At 39.9% G+C, this 20,785-nt stretch overlaps 1 protein-coding gene across 1 annotated transcript in view; it reads left to right on the top strand.

The window, feature by feature from the left end:
* Positions 1-10,504: 10,504 nt before the first annotated feature.
* ADARB2 (adenosine deaminase RNA specific B2 (inactive)) overlaps positions 10,505-20,785 on the top strand; it is a 334,574-nt gene continuing 324,293 nt past the window's right edge. Inside the window, exon 1 of the mRNA XM_069859323.1 lies at positions 10,505-10,604. Within this exon, the coding sequence (XP_069715424.1) occupies positions 10,505-10,604 (100 nt within the window). The remainder of the gene's footprint in view (positions 10,605-20,785) is intronic.

The raw sequence follows: 20,785 nt of genomic DNA, 5'->3' as shown, positions 1-20,785 counted from the left end.
ACTGCATTTTAAAGAAATGACACCAGTGCTTGTGAACAGCACAGCTAGCAAAAAAACAACCTAATCCCAGTAAAATATTGGTAATTTAGAATTTTTTCTTTGTCTTTGGCAGGGGGAAAGTCAGGTAGCCAAGCTGAAAACAAGAACTAGCATAGCTACTTTTGAAAATTAATCCTGAAAAGAGACAAGCATGCCTCAGTTTGGTATTAATCATGTCACAGTTTCAACATTAACTACTACATAACAATTGTCAGTTCAGAAATTTTAATATCTACAGTAATGTAAAGTATTATAATTTTATTTTGTATTGCATCAAAGCAGATAATATTAAATTATCAGCTTCCTATATACAGCAGAGTCTAGAGCTACTGCTTTGGTTGGATTTTTTAGTGAAATATTACACTTCTGTTGCCAGTCAGAAGGTCATGAAAGTCACAATACAACCTAGACACTTACCTTTCACTGCTCCTACAATACAGAACAACACTGTGTCACTTTAAAAATTTACAAGCTAAGGTCAAAGCCAAAGGAATCAAATAAGCCCATGAAAGCAGTGGAGCAGAGGGGTTGGTGAGGAGAGGTCATCCGTATGTCAGTGATACTGTAAAGTATAGCCAATGGAGGCAGGATGAGCTGCTCACCCCTGTTCTGAGACCCCATAAAGATAATATTGCACATGGTTTTCTAAATTTTGACAGCCACTAATATTTATATTTTTAAGAGGTGTCTAACTAACTAAAAAGTAAGACGTGATTGAAAACCGTGCTGTACTGCATGTGGGCTTCTCAGACAACAGCAGAGCTCATCCTGACACAAATCAGACCACAATTTTAATCTCTCTGCATGAGCAAAGTCACTCAGGCAGATGAAGAAAAACAGGAAGAAACCTGCGAAAATTTCTTAAAGTTCTGACGGGCTCTGGGTTAGACTATCAGCACAAAACATGTTTTCTATCCAAGTTGTCCTCTGAGCGCAAGTAAAACTACACTCCCAGGCTTCTATCTCAGTATGATTACGGAGGCATCCTGTACAATAAACACCACTCTAAATTATGATTCTTCAATATTTGTAGTTTTAACCAAAAGTTTTTATGTGAGTTGTTCAAAGACAAGAACAATGGTGGAGATAAAAGAGCAAGAAAGCTTTCTTGTGCTATTTCAGTATTTACTGAAACTAATAATTCAGTGTCATATGTGATGATGTAGTGAGTCAGCAAATGTGAAATATCTCTAGGGAACTCTTTGTTCTGCTATTTTTTTTTCCACTCAGTGCTTCTGGTTGTCAACAGAAAAACATGAAATAAATTTTCAGATTCTAAATAAAGCATCTTATGTGTGATCCTAATACTTCTTGCTGGGGAAAAAAAAAGAAAAAAAAAAGAAAATGAAGAAAATTAAGTCAAGCACTGATGCAGAATTTTCTTTAACTTTTCCCTTTGTTAAAGATCTACCAGGAATACTAAGCATTTTAAAAGGATGTTTATTAAACTGATTCTATAAATTAAATGCAAATTAAATGCATATTCAAGATAATATTTTGTATTTTACACTGATATCATTTCAACCTTCCTGTCCTTAGTCTCTTTCTCATTTTTATACTGGACATGAAAATTTAGGGAGAAAGAAGCCACAGTGATGAAATTTTACATATTTTTCAAAGAAGGCTCACTTTTAACAATTTTAGCTAGTTTTAGGATTAAAATAAATGCTGCAAACTCCCATGTTGCCTAGAATTTGCTCAATATTCAATACACTTGTGGAAAAAGAGAAAAGTGTTTCCTAATAAATTTTAGTGCTATCATCTGCAGGCCTGTTTTTCTTCGGTTGTGTGCCAAGAAGTGCAGGGTGACAAGACTCTTCACTTAGGTCTTCACCTTCAGAAAATGTCCAGTAGTAAAGAGAAGTTCATTATTTTATTTTAAAATAAATCATGTCAGTTTGGATAAGGTTTGGTTTGATACAGCATTTGTGGTTTAAGGCTTCAGCAGCTGCCTGTCATTGTTGTCCTTACGTAAAACTGATCTTTGCTGGTGTGGTAGATATAAATTAATGTCTGAATGTAGATTCAGTGAGAAAAACTAAGACAGGAATGTTTTGGACAAAGGGCAGAGGAAAACAACTCAAACTGCAGGTCTCCATAGCTGCTATTAATTAACACAGTAACTGGCAAATCCACTGTGTCTCTAGGGAATTGTTACAAAGTACAATAAGTTTATCTATTTCTCATATGAAGGAAGGGTTAACCACTGAAAGGACCATGTTGGATTTCAACAAGTTTACCTTGGGTCTTAAAATACTATCTTCGACTTCCATCTGTTTGCTCAGTTTGGACTGGAATGTTGGTCTGATGAATCATCCGCAGACATCAGATTGTTCTTTGGGACTTCTAGAGTAAGGGAAACACACAGACTAATTACTGCTGTCTCTGTGTCTCTTGGTGCCTCCACTTCTCGATGCATATTTTGGATCTTTTATCTGTTTTTGATGCTGCTTGAGTTTCCCTTACTTATTTGAGGACCCCGGGGTGGGGTAAATGTCATTCTCCATGAGTGACTCAGTTGTTATATAAGACCTAAATGCAAGAACCTCTAAGTATCTCTTCTGAAGACAGATGCTTCGGCACCTCTACTTTCCTGATGCCAACCTGAGATCAAGATTTGTATGTAGGAAAACCAGTTTTAGTACAGAAGAAACAAAATTAAGGGGAAATTGATCTGGGAGCTATAAGATAAACTTGTAATAGTATTGACTGCACTGGATTATACATTCACCTTATTCCAGATAAATCAAGAAGTTTATTTTTTGATTCAGGAACCACTACTGTTTTCTCAATGATGCTGGTGGATATTTATTTAGGTCTGTGATTGCAGTCATGCCTCCCTGACTTTTTCTTATTCACATTGCAATATCATCTAGACATCTCAAGCAAGAGTTGGGACCCATACATGTAGAAGCTGCACTTAAACTCAGGCAAAAGACAGTATTTGTCTCAAGAGTTTAGTGAGAAACCAATGAAACAAAAATTGCAGGGAGCAATACGGCTTGGTGTCATTTGGTAGAACATAGATATTTAGGAGACTTACTGAAGGTCATGCCTTTCAATGTCAGTTAAGGCCTGACTTGAGACCAAGGATGTCCAAACCCTGCACTAATTCCATTATAATATTCTAGTACAGTAGAGATGTCTACTTAGTTGATTCAAAAAAATATGTATTATTATTTCTTTTCTGAATGGCCTCGTTCTCTTACAAATCTGAGAAAACTGTGGGTGACTGTTACTGCTAGCCAAGTGTTGGAAAGCATATGTAAATACAGAGGTGCTCCTTTATTTTCATGCACTTTTCTGCATTTACACTCTGCATTGTTGGTTTTGGCTTTGCAGTGACTGTATATCATCTACATCAGAATGCCTTTTGAAAAATATGTTTAAAAATAAGGTGACAGAAAACTGCAGTGAAACACCTTTTGCAAAGTAACAGGATATCACTGAAACTTGTTGAATCTGTTAGGGAATCCAGCCACGGGTTAATGTGGTTTCATACATTTCCCTTACATTGACTATTATTATACCTTAGCCTCAGCCACTGTCACCAACAGTCAGTGATGGTGCTGGAGATCTAAAGGAAAAGGCTGTAATACTAAACACACACACATCTGCAAAAGTAAACTTTAGTCAAATTATACTTCTGTAATAACTCTTTAAACTCTAACACATTGCATTACTGAAATAACGCCACACAATAACTATGCCGTAGTATTTTTCAGTATCGCCTTATTCCGCTACAATGCAGTAACTGCATGATTACTCTATAAAACATTTTTAGAGTCCTGAAGAAGTTGGTTAAGGTTTCTCATGATATAGTCTAGCAGCATTCATTTCAGAAGATAGTAGAGTCTTTCATCAAAAACTTTACAAGTCTTTGTAAACCACGTGGCTGCTAGGGGGAGAATTTATTCATCATTTAATTTTTGGAAGATTTCCAAACTGAAAAGATTAGGGTGAAAAGTATATTGTACGCGAGCAGTCCCTGGTCATTTCAGCTTTCCTTAATCCCCCACGGTAAGTATTTGCATCTGTATTTTACTGATGAAAAATCTGTCAGCATAGGGAAAGGAAGATCTTCATTCTTAAGTCAGGCCACTGTATCGGAGAATTCTCTTCTCAGCTGCAAGTCTTTCCAGTCTCAAGTAACTGCATCATGAGGGTGATCCTTTGTGAATTCCTTGCAGACAAGAGGTGGGCTGGGGACCCACTGGTGCCACGGCACCCCTGCCTCATCGAGGGCTGCTGAGGTGCCCCTCTCCTCTGCCCATGGGAGCTACCAGAGCCAGCCAGCTTGTCCGTGTCACTGCCCTTGGCTGGTGCCAGAATGTGCACTACACAAGTAGGGCTGCAGCTCCTTTACCTGAACAGCTGTGCTGCAGCACAGGGAACTTTCCCCCAGCAGATTCACTGGTTCAAATGGTATATTCAAAGGATGTAGAGTGACAAAAAAGACTTTTTAGTATTTCAGCATCAGGGAATGAATATTTAATAAATAAAAAATAAAAATAATTAGCTGTCATACTTTGATACTTTTTTAAGGAAAGAGTGTATTGCATTACCTTTCTGCCTATTGGGATACTGGAGCACAGGAAGAAACCTGGTTAGTGGAGGCCTTACAAAAGGTCTGTGAACAAATTAATCCCATACAAACAAACCAGCCATGACTAGCCTGGGCTAGGACTGAAACATCTGGAGGCAGAATAGGGTTTCAGACATCCCTGCTTTGAGAACACTTTCATTCCCTGCTTTGATTTAGTTTATTACAATCACAGGAAACATTATTAAAATCAAAACTGTTTCTGGTGTTGAGCTGTATCTCTACTCCCCTCAAGAGTCAGAGCTGCTGAGTTACGTTTTAATGCTCACATAAACATCTTTCAGAAATTTTTACTTCATCCTCAGTGAATGCTGCTGGTTTGTGTGGCATACACAGACTTACTAATTACAATGATTTGCAGTCTTTGGCATCTAGGTATTTTCCCCATTGAAGGAACTATTGTCTGAACTGCTTTGAAATGTTTACCTCATGCTCAGGCAGCCGGACATCACTTATTGCTGGCAGTTGCAAGGTGAACTCCCACCAAGTAGATATGGGGCCTGGAATAAATGAGGGAAAGAGAGGGAGCTTCTCCTGTGGGAGACAAAACTTGGCTGCTGTGGATTTCCCATAGCAGAGAGACTACTGTATTCCAAATTCCTTCAGTTCTCTTGCAGTTTAGTGAAGGGGCAAAATCATTTTAGCATTGCCTTAACCTTCTGCTATGCAACACCACAGCATTTAGCCAGCCGGGGCTATTTCATGTGCAAGAACATGCAAAGCAGACGGAAGGACCTGTCTGCAGTAAGGCATTTTTCTGGTGAACTTGATACACCGAATATGGATTCAGACCCTCATTGCTTCATCACCACCCTGTGATGTTTGGCCCCAAAGCTGAAGTGGCTTTTGCTGCAAATAGCCACACTGACAGCTCCTTGTAAGTAGGGCAAGAGTGGATTAGTGCAGGCATTTTGCAGCAGAAGGCTCTGTAGTCTCACTTGCACAGCCACACAATTGCATTCATGTCCTGCTTTAACGCCCTTGAGCATCTTTTATCTTTCAGATTCTAAGGGCCTTATTTTTTTTCTCTGCCTACACAGGCAGGAGGGAGTAAAAGCAAGCAGAAATGGGGTAGGAGGGATGGCAGAAAAATAAAGGGTGGCTACTACATCTTTTTCCCCTATCAGAAGCCTATAGGGCACATCTGCTGCTAAGCAGCAAATTACAAAGGTCCCTACCATGACCTGCTGTTCTCAGTACCCACAGCTCCTTAGGGAAGGGACAGTGCAGCTGGAAACTGGGGAATAAGACAGCCAGATAAGCCAATAAGGTCTCTTCTTCAAGGGTTTGTGCATATTTTGGGGAGTGCAGAGCCTGGAGCTTTCTTCTCCCACTCGCTGTGCAGCTCAGACGGACGTTTTTGCTCTGGGAGGAGCACCCCCTGCAAATGCTGCACTCTTGTGGAGCATCCCTGGTACATCTTAGATGCTCAAACTCATTTTACGTATTTGCATTCTACAAACTCAAGGTAGCATTGTTTTTAAGGCGTTTCACTTGCAATTTTGGTAACACTATGTCCAGTGAAGTTCCCACTGACTGGAAAAGGGAAAACAAGTCCCATTTTTAAAAAGGGAAATAAGGAAGACCCAGGGAACTACAGGCCAGTCAGGCTCATCTCTGTGCCCCATAAGATCATGGAGTAGATTCTCCTGGAGAGTATGCTAAGGCACCTGCAATATAAGGAGGTGATTGCTTACAGCCAACATGGTTTCACTAACTGCAAATCATGCCTGACAAATCAGATGGCCTTCTATGGCAGGGTTACAGCATTGGTGGATATGGGAAGAGACTCAAAGAAGCCTAAAAGAAAGTTGGGGAGTGACTTTTTACAAGGGTGAGTAGTGATAGAGTGAAGGATAATGGCTTTAAACTGAAAGAAGTTGGATTTAAATTACATATAAGGAAGAAATTTTTCACCTTCCAGATGGTAAGGCACTGGAGCAGGTTGCCCAGAGAAGTCAAGGATGCCCTATCCCTGGAAGTTTTCAAGGCCATGAGTAACCTGGTCTAGTGGAAGGTGTACCTGCACATGGCAGAGTGGTTGGAATGAGATGATCTTTAAGGTCCCTTCCAACTCAAAGTATTCCATGATTCTGTGATTCCATGTCATTGAAAATCAAGTCACTCCAAATTTAAAAAGCAGAAGGATAAAGAAAAAAAATGGCTTTTGTCTTTATTCCCTTCATCTAAGTATGTTTGTATAGAAAAAGCACTGGCCACTCACATTACTCATGGGCTTAGTGTTCAGATTTGCATAACTTTTCCAAAGATTTGTTCCTGAAGTTGCTCATCTGAAGTGTTTAGCTTCATGGGTGAAATATGGGTGGGCTGCTTTATTTCTTCAGCCATTTTAATTTTTGTCCCCTTCTGTTGATTACTAACTCTACACTGTATCGCTCAGGCATGGAAATTTCAATGGAAATATAGAATTAATATGTGCAATCTGGCATCCAGTTTCGCATTCTCTTTCTCCATCATATTCTCATAGTCGTCATCAGTCTTGCAGTTAACAAAATATTTGGACCTTCCTTCAGCTCTCCTCTTTTCAGAGAATCTGAGTGAAGTGAATTGTCACAAATCCTGCAAAGTTTGTACTCCTTGCTTGGGTACCTCCAGTGCCGAGAGAGACCTGTCAGCCCCACAAGAACAGGAATATCGGTTTTGATGTACTGGCTGGGATCAGTAGTTGTGATGGGTCACGAGAGGAGTCACAAGTCTCCAGACAGTTTAGGGAAGAGGCTTTCACATCAGGACTTACACCTCAAACACTCCTACGTGACTGATTCACCTAGGCCTGAGTAGGTGGCTGTACATTGGTGTGATGTGCATTTCTTTGCAGGCAGTAAATCAAGGTGGGTGAAGGTATTGCCTTTAGAACAGCCTGAAATACTTCAGCTTGAAGGTAATCATAGAATGATTTGAGTTGGAATGGACCTTAAAGATCTAGTTCCAAACCCCCTGCCATGGGCAGTGGCACCTTCTACCAGACCAGGTTGCACAGAGCCCCATTAAATGTGGCCTTGAACGCTCTGGGCAACCTGTTCTAGTGCCTCGCCACTCTCATAGAGAAGAATTTCTTCCTTATACCTAATTTAAACCTACACTCTTTCAGTTTGAAGCCACTACTCCTTGTCCTATCACTACATGCTCTTGTAAAAATCCCCTCCCCAGTTTACTAATTTACCATAGTGCTTGAAATCATGTACATGTTTGCCTGGGAGGAGAGGCAGATCCAGTTCTGTGGGGCTGGTAGTCTTGCATTTAAGTTAATAAAGGGTGTTGAAACAACAGATGTCAATGGGTGGAGAAGCCATTGAGGAGAAGAGGAATAAGCACAGCATATATAAGGAATCTTACTGACTTTGTAGCTGGATAGTATAAAAAATGACTGCCCTTTACCATTCCTTGTCATCAAGGAAAGACCTTCATGACTTAAGCTGTCTTCATGCCTTCACCAACCCTAAAACCAGCCTAGGAGCAAGCTCTACTACGAGTATAGCTCAGCTGTTGCTAATGTTGTCTTGCTAATACTTTCTCATAACTGGGTCTGAAAGAGAAAAGCAGTTCATGTAATTGTTAACACTGAATGAGAGTTTCTGAGTATTGGAGGCTTTTCAAGTTGTTTTGGTAGCGTGACTTCTCTAGGGACTGGTAATGCCAGTCTATCTTCTTAACACCTCAGATTCCAGTGACTTTCAGAGTACAGCAAAATGTTACCAGAGAGAAAGTCTCCAGAAAGTCTCTCACTAGCAGATTGCTAGTGAAGCATAAAACAAACTTTTATAAATCTGGTTTCTAAATTGAGTGACTTAAATTCCCACCTGGTCAGAAGTTTGGTACATGTTTGAATGTACAGTTGTGTTTTGCAGCAGCGTTACTACCTCACACGCAACTACAAGTTTTTGCCACATTAATAGATGAGGTTTAGCTGTGCTCAGGACAGCAGAAATCAGAAAGAAAAGAGGAGAAAGGTTAAAGGATGAAGGCTCAAGCTAAAAATAAAAAAAAAATGTGATTGCCTCCCTGGTTTCCTGCAGAAATGTTTTTCTCCCCGAAACAGACAAAAGCTTTTTAAAGAGGTGTTTACTGAAGCTACCTAGTGGTTCAAAGGTTTGACTCTTCTGCGGTAAAAAAAAAAACCCAAACAGCCAGTAACCTGTAAAAGCTCTGCATGTAAAAGCCTACTTCCATGAAAGGCTCCTTGAATTATATCTGACATCCAAGCCACATAAGTCTGAATTCACAGGCTGTCTTATCTGAGCAGGTAAGGTGAGGGTGAGGGGGTAGTTTTCCCCTGTGCTTTGTGCCGAGCCATAGAGCTAAAACTGGGGTCTTCTTACCATATGCAACCTGCTCCACGGAGGATGGGGCCCAAGCAGTTACATCTTGTTGGCACACCTGTGTCATCTGAATCTTGGTTTAATGAGTACTTTTGGAGACTTTTATGGAAATATTTTTGTTTATTTAACTTGAAAACCTGCGCAGTGTGTAGCTCTGCCTTGTCCAAAAATAACAGAGGCCTGAAACAGCCAAACACAGAGAGTTTCTAATAGATGGGAGAGTTGCAGTGGAAGTGCTTACCAGCAGGAGCTGGATAACCTACATTCCAACAAGAGGAAGTTTTAGATTAAAGGAGTTCTGATAAACAGGGTTTTACTGTGCTTCTCCAGCCAACTACAAATGCAGAAGGCGCTAATGATGACATTAATTATTTAGCATATTTTTTCTTGATATTCTCCCGTTTTCTATTCACTGCCTAGGTTTCCAGGTATGTATTTTTAAGTTAGATAACAACTAAGGAGGATAGAGCACAGAAGCAGTAGGTCCCTCGTAACTTAAAGCAGTACCTTATCTGTTGCATACCCTGGCTTTTTGTAACGAACATGTAATGCTTTGTAGTCAAGGTTTTCAGAGGAACGCTGTTGTCATCTTTCCTCTCTGTAAAGAATCTTTCCTCTTTGTAAAAGCCCCTCTGCTCCCGACACTTTAATTGCAGAGTTGCCTAAATGAGGCACTGCAGACTGCTAATGTACAAGTCTGAGCGACAACACACTCCTCTTTTCACAGAGCTTTTGCCCTTGATCGTGAATTTAGCAGAGCACATACCTTAAAAATAACTGGAGATTCAAGGGGAATCGCTACACTCTGCCTATCACATAAGGTTTGTGGATATAGGGACCCTTCAACAGTAACTCACGTTCTTTCCCTGGGATTAATAAGCATCGCAATTAGTGCACTAGTTAATAAGTGTTTGGTTACGGAGAGCATCAGCAGGGGCATTTCTCTGTTTCTCGGAGTGTTCGGTGTCCACATGGTCTAAAGCGGGGGAAAAAAAAAAAGAAAGAAAAAAAAAAAAGGCTTGCAATCTTGCAATGGTGCCCGCAGCCTCCCTTCTCGCAAGCTGCCCCTCCGGCTTCTCCCAGACGAGGCGGCAGGATGGTTTTATGCCCTGCGGGGCCACCCGCCCCTGGCTTCTCCCGGGAGCCGGCCGGCAGCCCCGGGGGAGCGGGATTTGGGGGCGAGGGCTGGCGGAGCTGATGTCAGAGCGGGGCGGCGGGAGCGATTGGGCTGCGGAAGACTTTGCAGCAGCAAACCCCCCCCCTTTCTCGCCCCCCTCGCCTTCTCTCTCCCCCCCCCCCCCCCCTCCATCCCCTCACCGTCGGCTTCAAAGCGCCCAGCAACTCGCCGGGAGCCGCGGGGCCGCCGGAGCCGCCGCCCCGGGCCGCGCACGTCGGGGCGGAGGCGCGACCCCGAGCCGCCCGCCCTGCCCGCCGCGATATAAAAGGCGCCTCCGGAGCGAGGAGGAAACTCCGCGGGAGGAGAAAACCCCTCGGCTGGTGCCGCCGCGCTGAGGTGCGGGCAATGACATCGGTGCTGGGCGGCGGCAGAGCGGCGGGAGGGCCGAGCGGGCAGCTGAAATGCAAGTCCAAGAGGAGGAGGAGGAGGAGATCAAAGAGGAAAGGTAAGAGAGATTCCCTTTTTCCTTCTTTTTCTCCTGCTTTCCTCCCCCGCTCGCGCTCTCTCTCTCCCTGCCCGTCTCCCGCACCCGCTCCTGTCTCGCTGTCCGCGCTGCCCCGACGGCCGCTGCCGCGGAGCCGCCGCTTTCTCCCGCGATCGGGGGAGTTCAATTCGCTCTCCTCCCCTCTTTGCTTCGGGCCGGGGCCGGACCCCCCGTCCGAGGGATCGCGGGGCTCTCCCGGGGCTCCCCCCGCCCGCGCCATCCCGTCCCGCCGCGCCCCACAAAACCACCGCTTTCTCAGTCTTTCTCTCTTTTTTTTCCTTTTTTTGCTGTTTGGTTGCTTTCCCTTTTCCCTAAGCAAACCTTTGTTAGGAAAGCGCTAATTGCCGTCAGCGTGAAAAGTCGGGATGTCATTGCGAACAGGGAACGTGCCCCAGATAAAAGCTCTTGGCTGGGCTGCCCCGGTCCCTCCTGGAGAGGGGATGACACGAGCCTGCCTCGGGTTTGATGTTTTGCCTGAAAAAGCCGAAGTTAATAGGCTGTGAACACTTTAAAGTAAAATGAACTGTTAGGAGTGCCAGAGATGCCCAGCTGCAGCGCATTTGATTGCAGAGATGCGAACTCCAAGTGTTTATCTAAGCAGTAAATATCATCTAACCTGTAATCATCATCATTGCGTGGGACTAACACAAGTTTTAGTCAGCTAGCTTGTCAACTCAAGCTAATGCTCTGGATACACTGTTTCTTCTGATTTTAGAAAGCCTAATTTGTAGGTGCCATTGGCTAAGTGTCTTCTAATTATTGATTGTGTTAAAGCCGATAAGTACGGTGTCTGGTAACTTTTTAGAAAGGTACCAAAGGAGGTTTTGTATAGTAACTGGTGAAAACTGGTCAAATGCTGAATGTTAGGCTGTATCAGTTGATTGTCACTGCTCGAACTTTAATGTCTGAACTCTCTCTGTTCAGAATCAGAGTAACAAATAGTGACCTGCGCACACGTAAAACCAACAGACGTGTAGGTGTATCAGTGCTGCGAGTAGGTGTGTAACCATGACTTCTCACTCTGGATCTTTAGCCTGCTGTAATGGTGACAAAGGCTGTATTTTGCACTGCATTACAGAATAAAATTTAAACTACTAAGCAAATGAAGAGCTCCCGTACTTGATCCCTTTAAATCTACTTGTACTGAAGTTGTGCTCAGCAGACTTCTTCATGCTGTATTTGTTCTAACAAAACTACTTTCCTAGGAAATAACAAACTTAGCCTAGCCTTAGATACCCTGTGCTTGGCCAAGAGAAAAGAGTAATCCATTACTCTCTGCAATGGATTAAAGGTGCTGTGTTATTACAGTAAATTATAAGTGTTAATTTTGTTTCTAAGAAGCAGGCAGAAGTGATGTTCTTTCAATAAGACTTTCCTGATGCTCCCTTTGTTGCTGTGTGTTTTGCCAAAATAAGGTGGAAGTTGAATGTATTAAAAACCGCAAAAACTTGCTAAACAGTAACTTGCTAGATGGCAGCTGTTCGCAGAATACACAGCTGGAGGTTGATGGCATTCTAGAAAGTGTTTGTCTGACCAATATCAATAAGAATGTGCACTTAGAGTTCATTTTTATTTTATTCCTCCAAACCTGCTATCGTAACCACTTTCCAAATAATGTAGTTGGTTAATATACTAACTGTAGGGAGCAATGCTTGTGTTCATATGATTTTGTTTTTCTTTTCTATGTAATCACAATACATACTCATAAAAATACACATTACTGTAAATTTATGCTGGCAAAAAAATGCCTGTAATTTAAGGCGCACACAGTATAAAACCTGTTGGATTTTACTGTTCTACTAGTTTATTTACTGAGTATCTATTTCTGTGTCTTTCTTGCAAAGGTGTTGTTTAAAAAACTAACTATCCTGGAGACTAGTCAAGAAAATGTTTATTAGGCTCATAAATTACTGTGTCTTTATGAGAATTAATATGGGCTCCAGTATTTCGCAGGCTTGATCTATTTAATAGCCTGTGAAAAATCTTTGTAGAGAGTTACGGAAAAGACACTTGCCTTTAACTGTTCTCCAGCGCATATTTTGTTGCTTATAGCAAGAATCCTTTTAGTAGATGCGTTAAAGTGTACAACTACGCACATATGTTTACACATACACACAGAGAGATACTTATGGACATGTCTAGACAAAGAAATTTACTCTAGTCTTAGATTTAAATTGAGTATTAAACAGAATGAGGAAATGAAATCATCTGTCACATCACCACTCCTTAAGGAGATGGACTCAAAACATTATTTATAGAACTGAGTGTATTTTATTACGTGTTAAATATGACTGTGCTTAAAACCGGGTCGAGACATTACATTGCCTGACAGAATATCTAGGAATGTGTAGCAGTAGAAATAAATATTATTTCCTATTTAACAGCATTATTTTTCCCCTTTTGATTTGTTTTCCATGTTTTCAGTCATATTTTTGTCCTGGTTAGTGTAGATTATAAATTAATGTGTTTGGATATAGCACTTTGCTCCTTTTCTTTTTTAGTTGTATGTTCTGGTTTAAGAGTTTTCTGGGGTCATAAAGCAAGTTCAAGCAAAGAAACAACATTCTCAGAATAGCTAATTTTTCTCTGTATTTAGGCTAAAAAAAATGAAGAAACACATCCTGCAAGAGATAGAGAGATTTTTCCACCTATGCAAATCAAGTAGTGAAAATTTTAAGACACTGAGTGTACAATAACATTGTCCAATAATTTACATGCATCTTTTTTTAAGCTTATGAAAACTAGCAACCCTTTCAGTAGAAGGATCTTACCTTGAGACTTAACATTGAATGTCCATACACTGAATATTACATTGCAAGCATGTATTTGCACAAGGATTTCATTCAGTTTTACACTACTTGCAGAAAGTGTGCTGAAAAGCTAAACTGTAGATTTTCATAGCCATTCATTAAATTAGTATAGGTAAGAATATTTTCATTGTCATTTAGAAAATAAATATGTTAATTCCCAGTGGGAAGTAAATATCTTAATTTCTCAAAGACCTAATGAAAAGTAAACATGAGTGCTTGCAGGATTATCTGCATACTATAATTCTATGCAAAGGCAGTAATAGGCTTTTTTAATATTTATTTCTCTGATTTTGGTGATTTTGTGGGGATTTTTGGTTTTGATTTTTTTTATTTGGTCTGTGTTTATAAAATGACCAGCGGTTAGAAGAATATCCCTAATGATTTAAAGCAATCTATTCTAAATTTTTAGGACTTTAAAGGAAGTTGCTGGGTTTGTGGGTTCCTGTGTTTTTTCCAGCGCTCTGGAAAATGACAGAGTACTGGTAGAATTCACCACAGTGGCCTCAGAATGGTTTTTGCAGATTTCATAGTCTGTGGTGTAGATTTTGAGAATGCAGCTTGTTTTCCGAGATAAATGACTCAAAGGAGACCAAACAAAAGCAGAGTTGCCATTTACTGATAATACTAAAAAGGCCACACTTTAGCAGCCTCAGGCGCCTTCTTAGAAATCAACATACAGAAAGTAAGTATGAAATGGGTGATTGGAAATATGCCCCTTCTGAGTTATTTTCCAGTATAAGACAACAAATAATCCACCTATTTGTAATTCTGTTTTATAAAGCTGTGATTAAAGATAATTATGGGAAACAGAAAGGAATCCGGTGTCCTGAATACCTTTGCTGATACAAAGGGGCATGAAACAAAAGTTGACAGAATAAACTGAATAGGGGCAGCAAGTGGGCGAGAGAGGCAAAATGATTGTGAAATGAAATTCCATGAAAAATTAATGAAATAGAAAGATTGTGCTGAGGATGGAGGGAGGAAACCAGCTTGGTTCTCCATCATCCTGCAGTGCCAAAGTAATAAATGAGCGTGTTTCATCTTGGTGAGGTTCAGGGACACAACTCCTTCCCCACAACAGGACTGTGTCGTGCTTCAGGATGTGTTCCGCTTATCTCGTCCCCTGACAGAAGGGACTGGATTTGGTGATAAAATTAAATTGATTAAACCTTTATCCATCATCTAATTTGGTACCATTCTTTTTTCTTTTCTTTTTTTACTGTTACCTCCAGTTTCTAGTGATCCGTGTAATGACAGCAATTTGAGATAGCATCAAGGACATTAGCTACGATGACTGAACTTAAATTTAGAATAAAAATATGAGATTCATGAGTCTATATCTAAATAGCAGACAATTAGGTTATAGCAGAGGTGTATCTTTGTAGCAACGACACTTAAGTGTGAGGACAAGAAAATGACGCGTTTTGCTTTGAGAGAGAGCGAACTATTTCAGCTTTACCTCAAAGTATTAATTATGTAAGTAGAAAAAGAACCAGTGTAAATATTGACCACATCTTACATGAGCATTGATGGATATAGTCATTTTCACCTTTTTCAACACAAATTAAGGCAGATCTTTTACTTTTTGCAGTGGCAATGTGGAAGCATATAAAGCCAGTGGTAAAGCATTAGACTGTTGGAAATTGCGTCATATATTGCTTGAAATTTTGTAAGCTTCTCCTTGGTGATTTGGGTAGGGAAATTCTTCCATAAGATGAGAGCCTTGCTTACCAATTCCAGTTTCAGTGATATTAATGGTGTTTGTAAAATACTTAATGGCAGCTTTTTCTGAAATGACACCCTACAAATGGAAAATACTGCACTAAAAATTAAAGGTCAGATGAAATTGCCTTGTGAAATATCAATGCTACTAAAGGTCTGTGCAAACTGTTTTCTTAGGCTCTTTCAATGCCCCTTAGGTTCGCAAGTTGTATTAAAAAAATGAACATTAAAATATCTGCCTGATCTATTAATTGTACTGCTTTTGAATTACTGCTGGCTAATATTGTGTGGGTTTTGCGAGTAGTAGTGAACCTGAATTGATCTCTGTGTTTACAGCTAACTATCTCTACAACCTTTCATGCAGTTACTGTTTTTTTCCTTGTAAACTATTAGTTATCCAGACAAAAAAAGATGATATGCATCAGTAGATAGATCATTCTCGAGGCATCTGGGATGGACTTGGCTTTTTCTGCAGAAAACAGCTCATTTTGACTGCAAATTATGTTAAGTTCCAATAGTGAAATGGAGTGCTTACCTTTCTACTCTAGCTGACCTTTGTTCCCTACTGTATGAATTTGAAATGAAGCAGCCAACCCAAAGGACTTCTTAACGGCATATTGTGATATATAAAATATTAAAAAGACCACTTTGTTAACTGGCAGAAGCAGCTTGTCAACCCGTTATAATAGGCATCCCTCCCCAAGTCATAAGATAACCAAATTTAGTGCTTTAACAGAAAGAATTATCGTAACAGAAAGTGTTATCATTGTTGTTCAGTCAGTCTAGAATGTCTTCTTATGACAGGCCTGAAATATGAAGACGTATTTTTGGGCGGCAGAGTTAATAGTACCCACTCTGGACGAAGGACTGGACATCATTGTGGATGGTTTAATGAAAATCTGCTAAATAATGTGTAATAACAAGGGAAGATAGCAGGGGAAACACAGAACAAGGCAGAGTGCATGAAGAGTGAGATGGATAATACTGAAGATATTACAGTGTTAATGAATGAAAGGTGTATTTTTACTGAATATATTCTGTTTCGTTCCAGTTCCCAAATATGTACTAGAAATATTGAGGATTCAGAGACATGGCAAAAGGGATTGGAGATGTGTAAAATTTCAGTAGAAGAAATTTGCTAAGACTTATATTGTTTACTCTGGGGATAAAATTAACAAAGAGTAAAATAAAATTAACTTAAAGAAGAAAAGATTATAAAGAAAGTAAACAAGCTACTCTGATTTATTCCTGATTCTTTCTTTTATTTACAAAGATAGAGGCCTTTATGGAAACAGAATTTCAGCATGCTTAATAGGAGTGGAAGGACTTGTTCTGTTGAGACAATACATAGCTCGCCTGGGGGATTTATTCACTCAAGGTATGGAAAAACAAAACTTACATATGTTTAGGGAGTTGATGTATTTGATTAGCTCAGCTAAGATTAATGCTAAAAGTTTGCTGCTGACTTCATCAAATGTGGGCTTTGGCTTTAGGTAGGATATACTAAGGATTTGGGTTTTTTAATATGAGATATGAATCCACTTTTTAAGGGAATAACTGACTCCTGACTTACCTGGATTATAAGGAAAGATGATTTGTAGGCAGTTTATTTGCTGCTGTCCACTATGAGGCTTTTTGCACTCTCTTTTCACGTCTGAAGCTGTGATGCAGCAGTTCAGGAGGTACCTTTGTGCTTGGCTTCGCGGTGGTGGCAATGCGCATTCCTCCACCCGTGTGGCTCCCAAAACTGGGAACAGAGCTGTGAAGAAGACAGGCACATTTCTTTGGAATAATCCTGACGACTTTTTAAGTCGTCTTCCTCTCTGTTCCCACTCAACGCTCTGCATGATGCATGTAAAAATAGACTGAAATTGAGACTGATGCCAAATCTCTTACTTTGATACTGTAGTGAGTAAGGAGGATAAAACTAAAAATTAATACACCTCTTCCTTTCTTATTCTTTTGGAAGAAAAACAAAAAGGTAGGATAACAGGATGAAAACTAACTTACAAACACACGGTGATTTGTTAAGCAAAAAAAAAAAAAATAGGGTTAATGGCACTACTAGTCATCAGATGAATATTGTGTAGTAGAGGATCACCTCTGCGCACCATAGTCTCTTTTTGTGAAAATGTTCCTGCTGGATTAGGGTTTGGTTCCAATGCTGTAGCAACTACTGCATCTGATTTGGGAGTTGTGCCACTTGAGGATGCTGTTTCTGAAACCTGCAGTATGTGCTGGTGGTATTTCTTGGTTCAGGACTGAGGAGTGAGCAATAAGTAGATCTCAGCAAAATACTTCATGGTAAGGTGTGATATATTTTCCCAACTTTTACATCATCTTTGTTCTTTATAAGAGAAATGGTGCTCAAAATTATTAGCAGACTTACCTTGCTCTAACCACTAACGAAACATCGGCATGAAGAGTCAAAACTGCTTTGAAGTGTATGGATAGAAGTAGAATTTGACAGATATTTTATCTCCATTTCCACAGGAAAAAGATTTACACACAACTAATTTTAGGCAAATGTGCGCTTGCCACTTCTCAGAGACTGAAATGGCTATTTATTCCTTAAATAGTGGGGTTTAACAAGTGTAAAATGATGCCTATCAAGTAAATGCTAATGTATTACGTTCATATAAGGCCTGATGATGCTGCCCCTGCTCATGGTAACGCTGAAAATGAAACTTCTCAGCATCAGTCAGGGTGGCAGAACAGTGCTGCTATATACATATGATTCTGTGCCTAAATATAAATGTACATAAATGCATTTGTCTATGAAACTCTTGCTTCAGCTGTCTAGTTGTATTAAATTAACGACTGTAATGAGCTCCAATTTGTATCAGACAAAGAGTCTTAAACCTTGTAGAGTCAAAAAAAATATTTACATTAGGGATTAATTTTTATATTACATTGAAGGATTTTGTTTGGAGATGTAAAACTGATTAAAATGATTTGTACTTATATACTTCATCCATTCAAGCTGTATGAATTTGTGATTTTATTCATACATATATATAAATATTCTCATAGTGTTTATGTATGATCTTCCTCCATGTAATACTAATAGTCTTACAGACAAATCACAAAGGCACGACTGCACGAGGACTATAACAGGTTTTTTGAGTGAGAAATAAATAAATGAAAGAAACTTCTTATAAGCAAAATTTTTCAGGGTATTTCTCCATTCTGTTTTTGTAGATATGTTTTCTGAGTAGGTAAGTATTTCATAATTACGAAGACAGATTCTTATGCAGGAGCCTCTAATATTCGTGTCAGGAAACCTTGAACCTTTACGAAAAAGGTAGATTTGATCTTAAGTTTCTTTGTGTGCTCATCTTTCTCCAGCCGAATCTTATGGAAGAACTGACATAACTGGGAGCAGAAGGCGACCCTGAGCTCATGCTCTGTTTTACATCCATGCCAGCAGCCCTGCCACAACCTGCCTCTGGATTCTTGAAGAACATTTAACTGAAATTAACTGAAATTAGCTGATTTCCAGGTTTTAATTTCCCTCCCTCATGCCAGTTGTGAACTGCTGTTTACATGTCCATATGAATGGTGGTTTCGGGAGGCGAGGGGCAGAGCTGCAGTGGTCTGCGTTGCCTCCATTGTTGAGCAGCGCAGGCAATAATTAAATTGGAGCTCGGCTCTTGCTGCTCGTGGATTTAGGAGTTTAAAAGAAACAGTACAAAAAAGGGATATTCTCTAATAGTGATATCACTGACAGCAGGTCTTCTCCAGCTGCAACTGCTGCAAAGATTATTGATTGGTCTGTGTTTATCATTTATTTATGCTAAAGCATCTGATGTGTGTCTGTAAAATCTGTTGTTTCTAAGATCAAGATACTTGACTCGTTTTCAACTCACGTTTATTATGGCCAGTTTTTACAGATGTATGACAGAGGGTTGCTTGACTTGGTTCTGTGCCCACAAGGAACACTTTTTGTGCCTTCAGCTGAAATCCATGAGCACAAGTCATTTGAGGATTTATTTTTTTTTAAAAGAAAAAAGTTTCACTGTGTGAATCCTTTAGATTTCATACACAAGAAGAACAGAGAATATACAGTATTAAAGCATAAATGTGAAACATTTCAGTTCTGCCAGAACAAGTCTAAAGCTAGTCTTTCTAGGTTAACTTGTACCCTGCCAATAATACTTAAAATGAGACTTTAGCTCTGCATTCATTTTGTTAAAAAAATGAAGAATTTTGGAGCCTGCATGTTCTATAAGAGGATGTAAACTGTAGGTTAAAACAGGCAGTAAGATTCTAACAGGACAAGTTACCAGAAGATGGTATTAGGTGTCAAAAAAAAAGTGGGGATTTTTAAAAGTGTACACTGGTTTGGGTAAGTCAGAAATGAAATAGCCCTTTGCAGTTTAAAAATGTGGTTTGTAATAGAAGTGGTTTAGCAGAACACTGCTTTATAGAGTAGTTAGCCCAGGCACATTTTTAAGCAGGTGATACATTCTGCTAAAATGTCTATGCTATAAGAAACCATAGACAAAGAAGTTTTGGCAGATTCTCCTGAAGGCTACCAGTGAATTCCTTACTAAATTTATACTTCTATGATGTAAGGTACATTTGGGCTATTTTTCCCTGCCAGTGACTAAGATCATCCTTCCCTTCAGATAATTCCAGTTTACCCTGACCAGCAAGAAGTCTTTTTGCCCAGAGTTAATAAAAATGCATCAGTGTAATGGTACTAGGTACATGCTCAAAGTATTTACGAAATGTTATTATTACTCTCACAGACAGAGACCACATTCCCCCAGCTTACAGAAAGGGAATCTGAGTCAGAGCAGTTAATAAATCTGCTACAGAATTAATCAGCAAGAGATAGGAGATCAGGAGTCCGTCGCTCCAGTTTCAGGTGTCAAATAAACCTGTTTCTAGTTTGTACCTATCTTTTCTGTAGCTGCATCATGTCTCCAGTTGCATCACATCATTTGGGTTTGTCATTGCAGAATACTTGTGTGACATGAAAGGTCCCTGGGAGCGCCGCTTATTTCAAGGCAGACAGTGTGCCAAGCTGCACACCAGCAGTCGGTGCTCACAGGCAGGAGCAGGTATAATCCTTGCCTGCCAGGCAGCCTGCTGCATTTGTTTGTAAAGCAGTTCTGCCTGGTAGTGTGTGAAAGAAGAGGGCTTTGGGCTTTTTATTTATTTATCTGTTTTGTATGTAAACAAATGCATGGGGATCAGATTCTTCCTTTGCATTAAATCACATTTGCTCTTCAGTTCCTGGAGGGCTTTTGATTTTTCCCAGAATGGCTTGTTATGCATGCTGAGGGCAAGGTTTCTATAATATGTATCCAAGTTTACATTTAAAAGGCTAGTCTTTCTTCAGTATTAACAGCACATTGCTGACAAATCTGTAGAATAACTCTGTTTTTTATCACATGCATTTCTTCTCCCAAATGCTATGAGAATTACTTATGGAAATGTTTGAAACTGTTACAGTTTGTTGGTTTGGGTTTTTTTGAGTTTGCTCCTTTAAAATTAATTATTTAGTTTCAGTAAGGTTAAGTGTTGTCTGAATTTAAACTTTTATTTTCATGGAAGATCGTAGTAACAATGCCTACAAGATCGTTGTGCCTTGCTTGTAGT

Source organism: Phaenicophaeus curvirostris, chromosome 6 (genome assembly GCF_032191515.1).
Source record: "Phaenicophaeus curvirostris isolate KB17595 chromosome 6, BPBGC_Pcur_1.0, whole genome shotgun sequence".
NCBI classification, from domain to species: Eukaryota; Metazoa; Chordata; class Aves; order Cuculiformes; family Cuculidae; genus Phaenicophaeus; species Phaenicophaeus curvirostris.
Note: the sequence above shows the minus strand (reverse complement) of the source record. Positions and strands in the feature narration are given on the sequence as shown.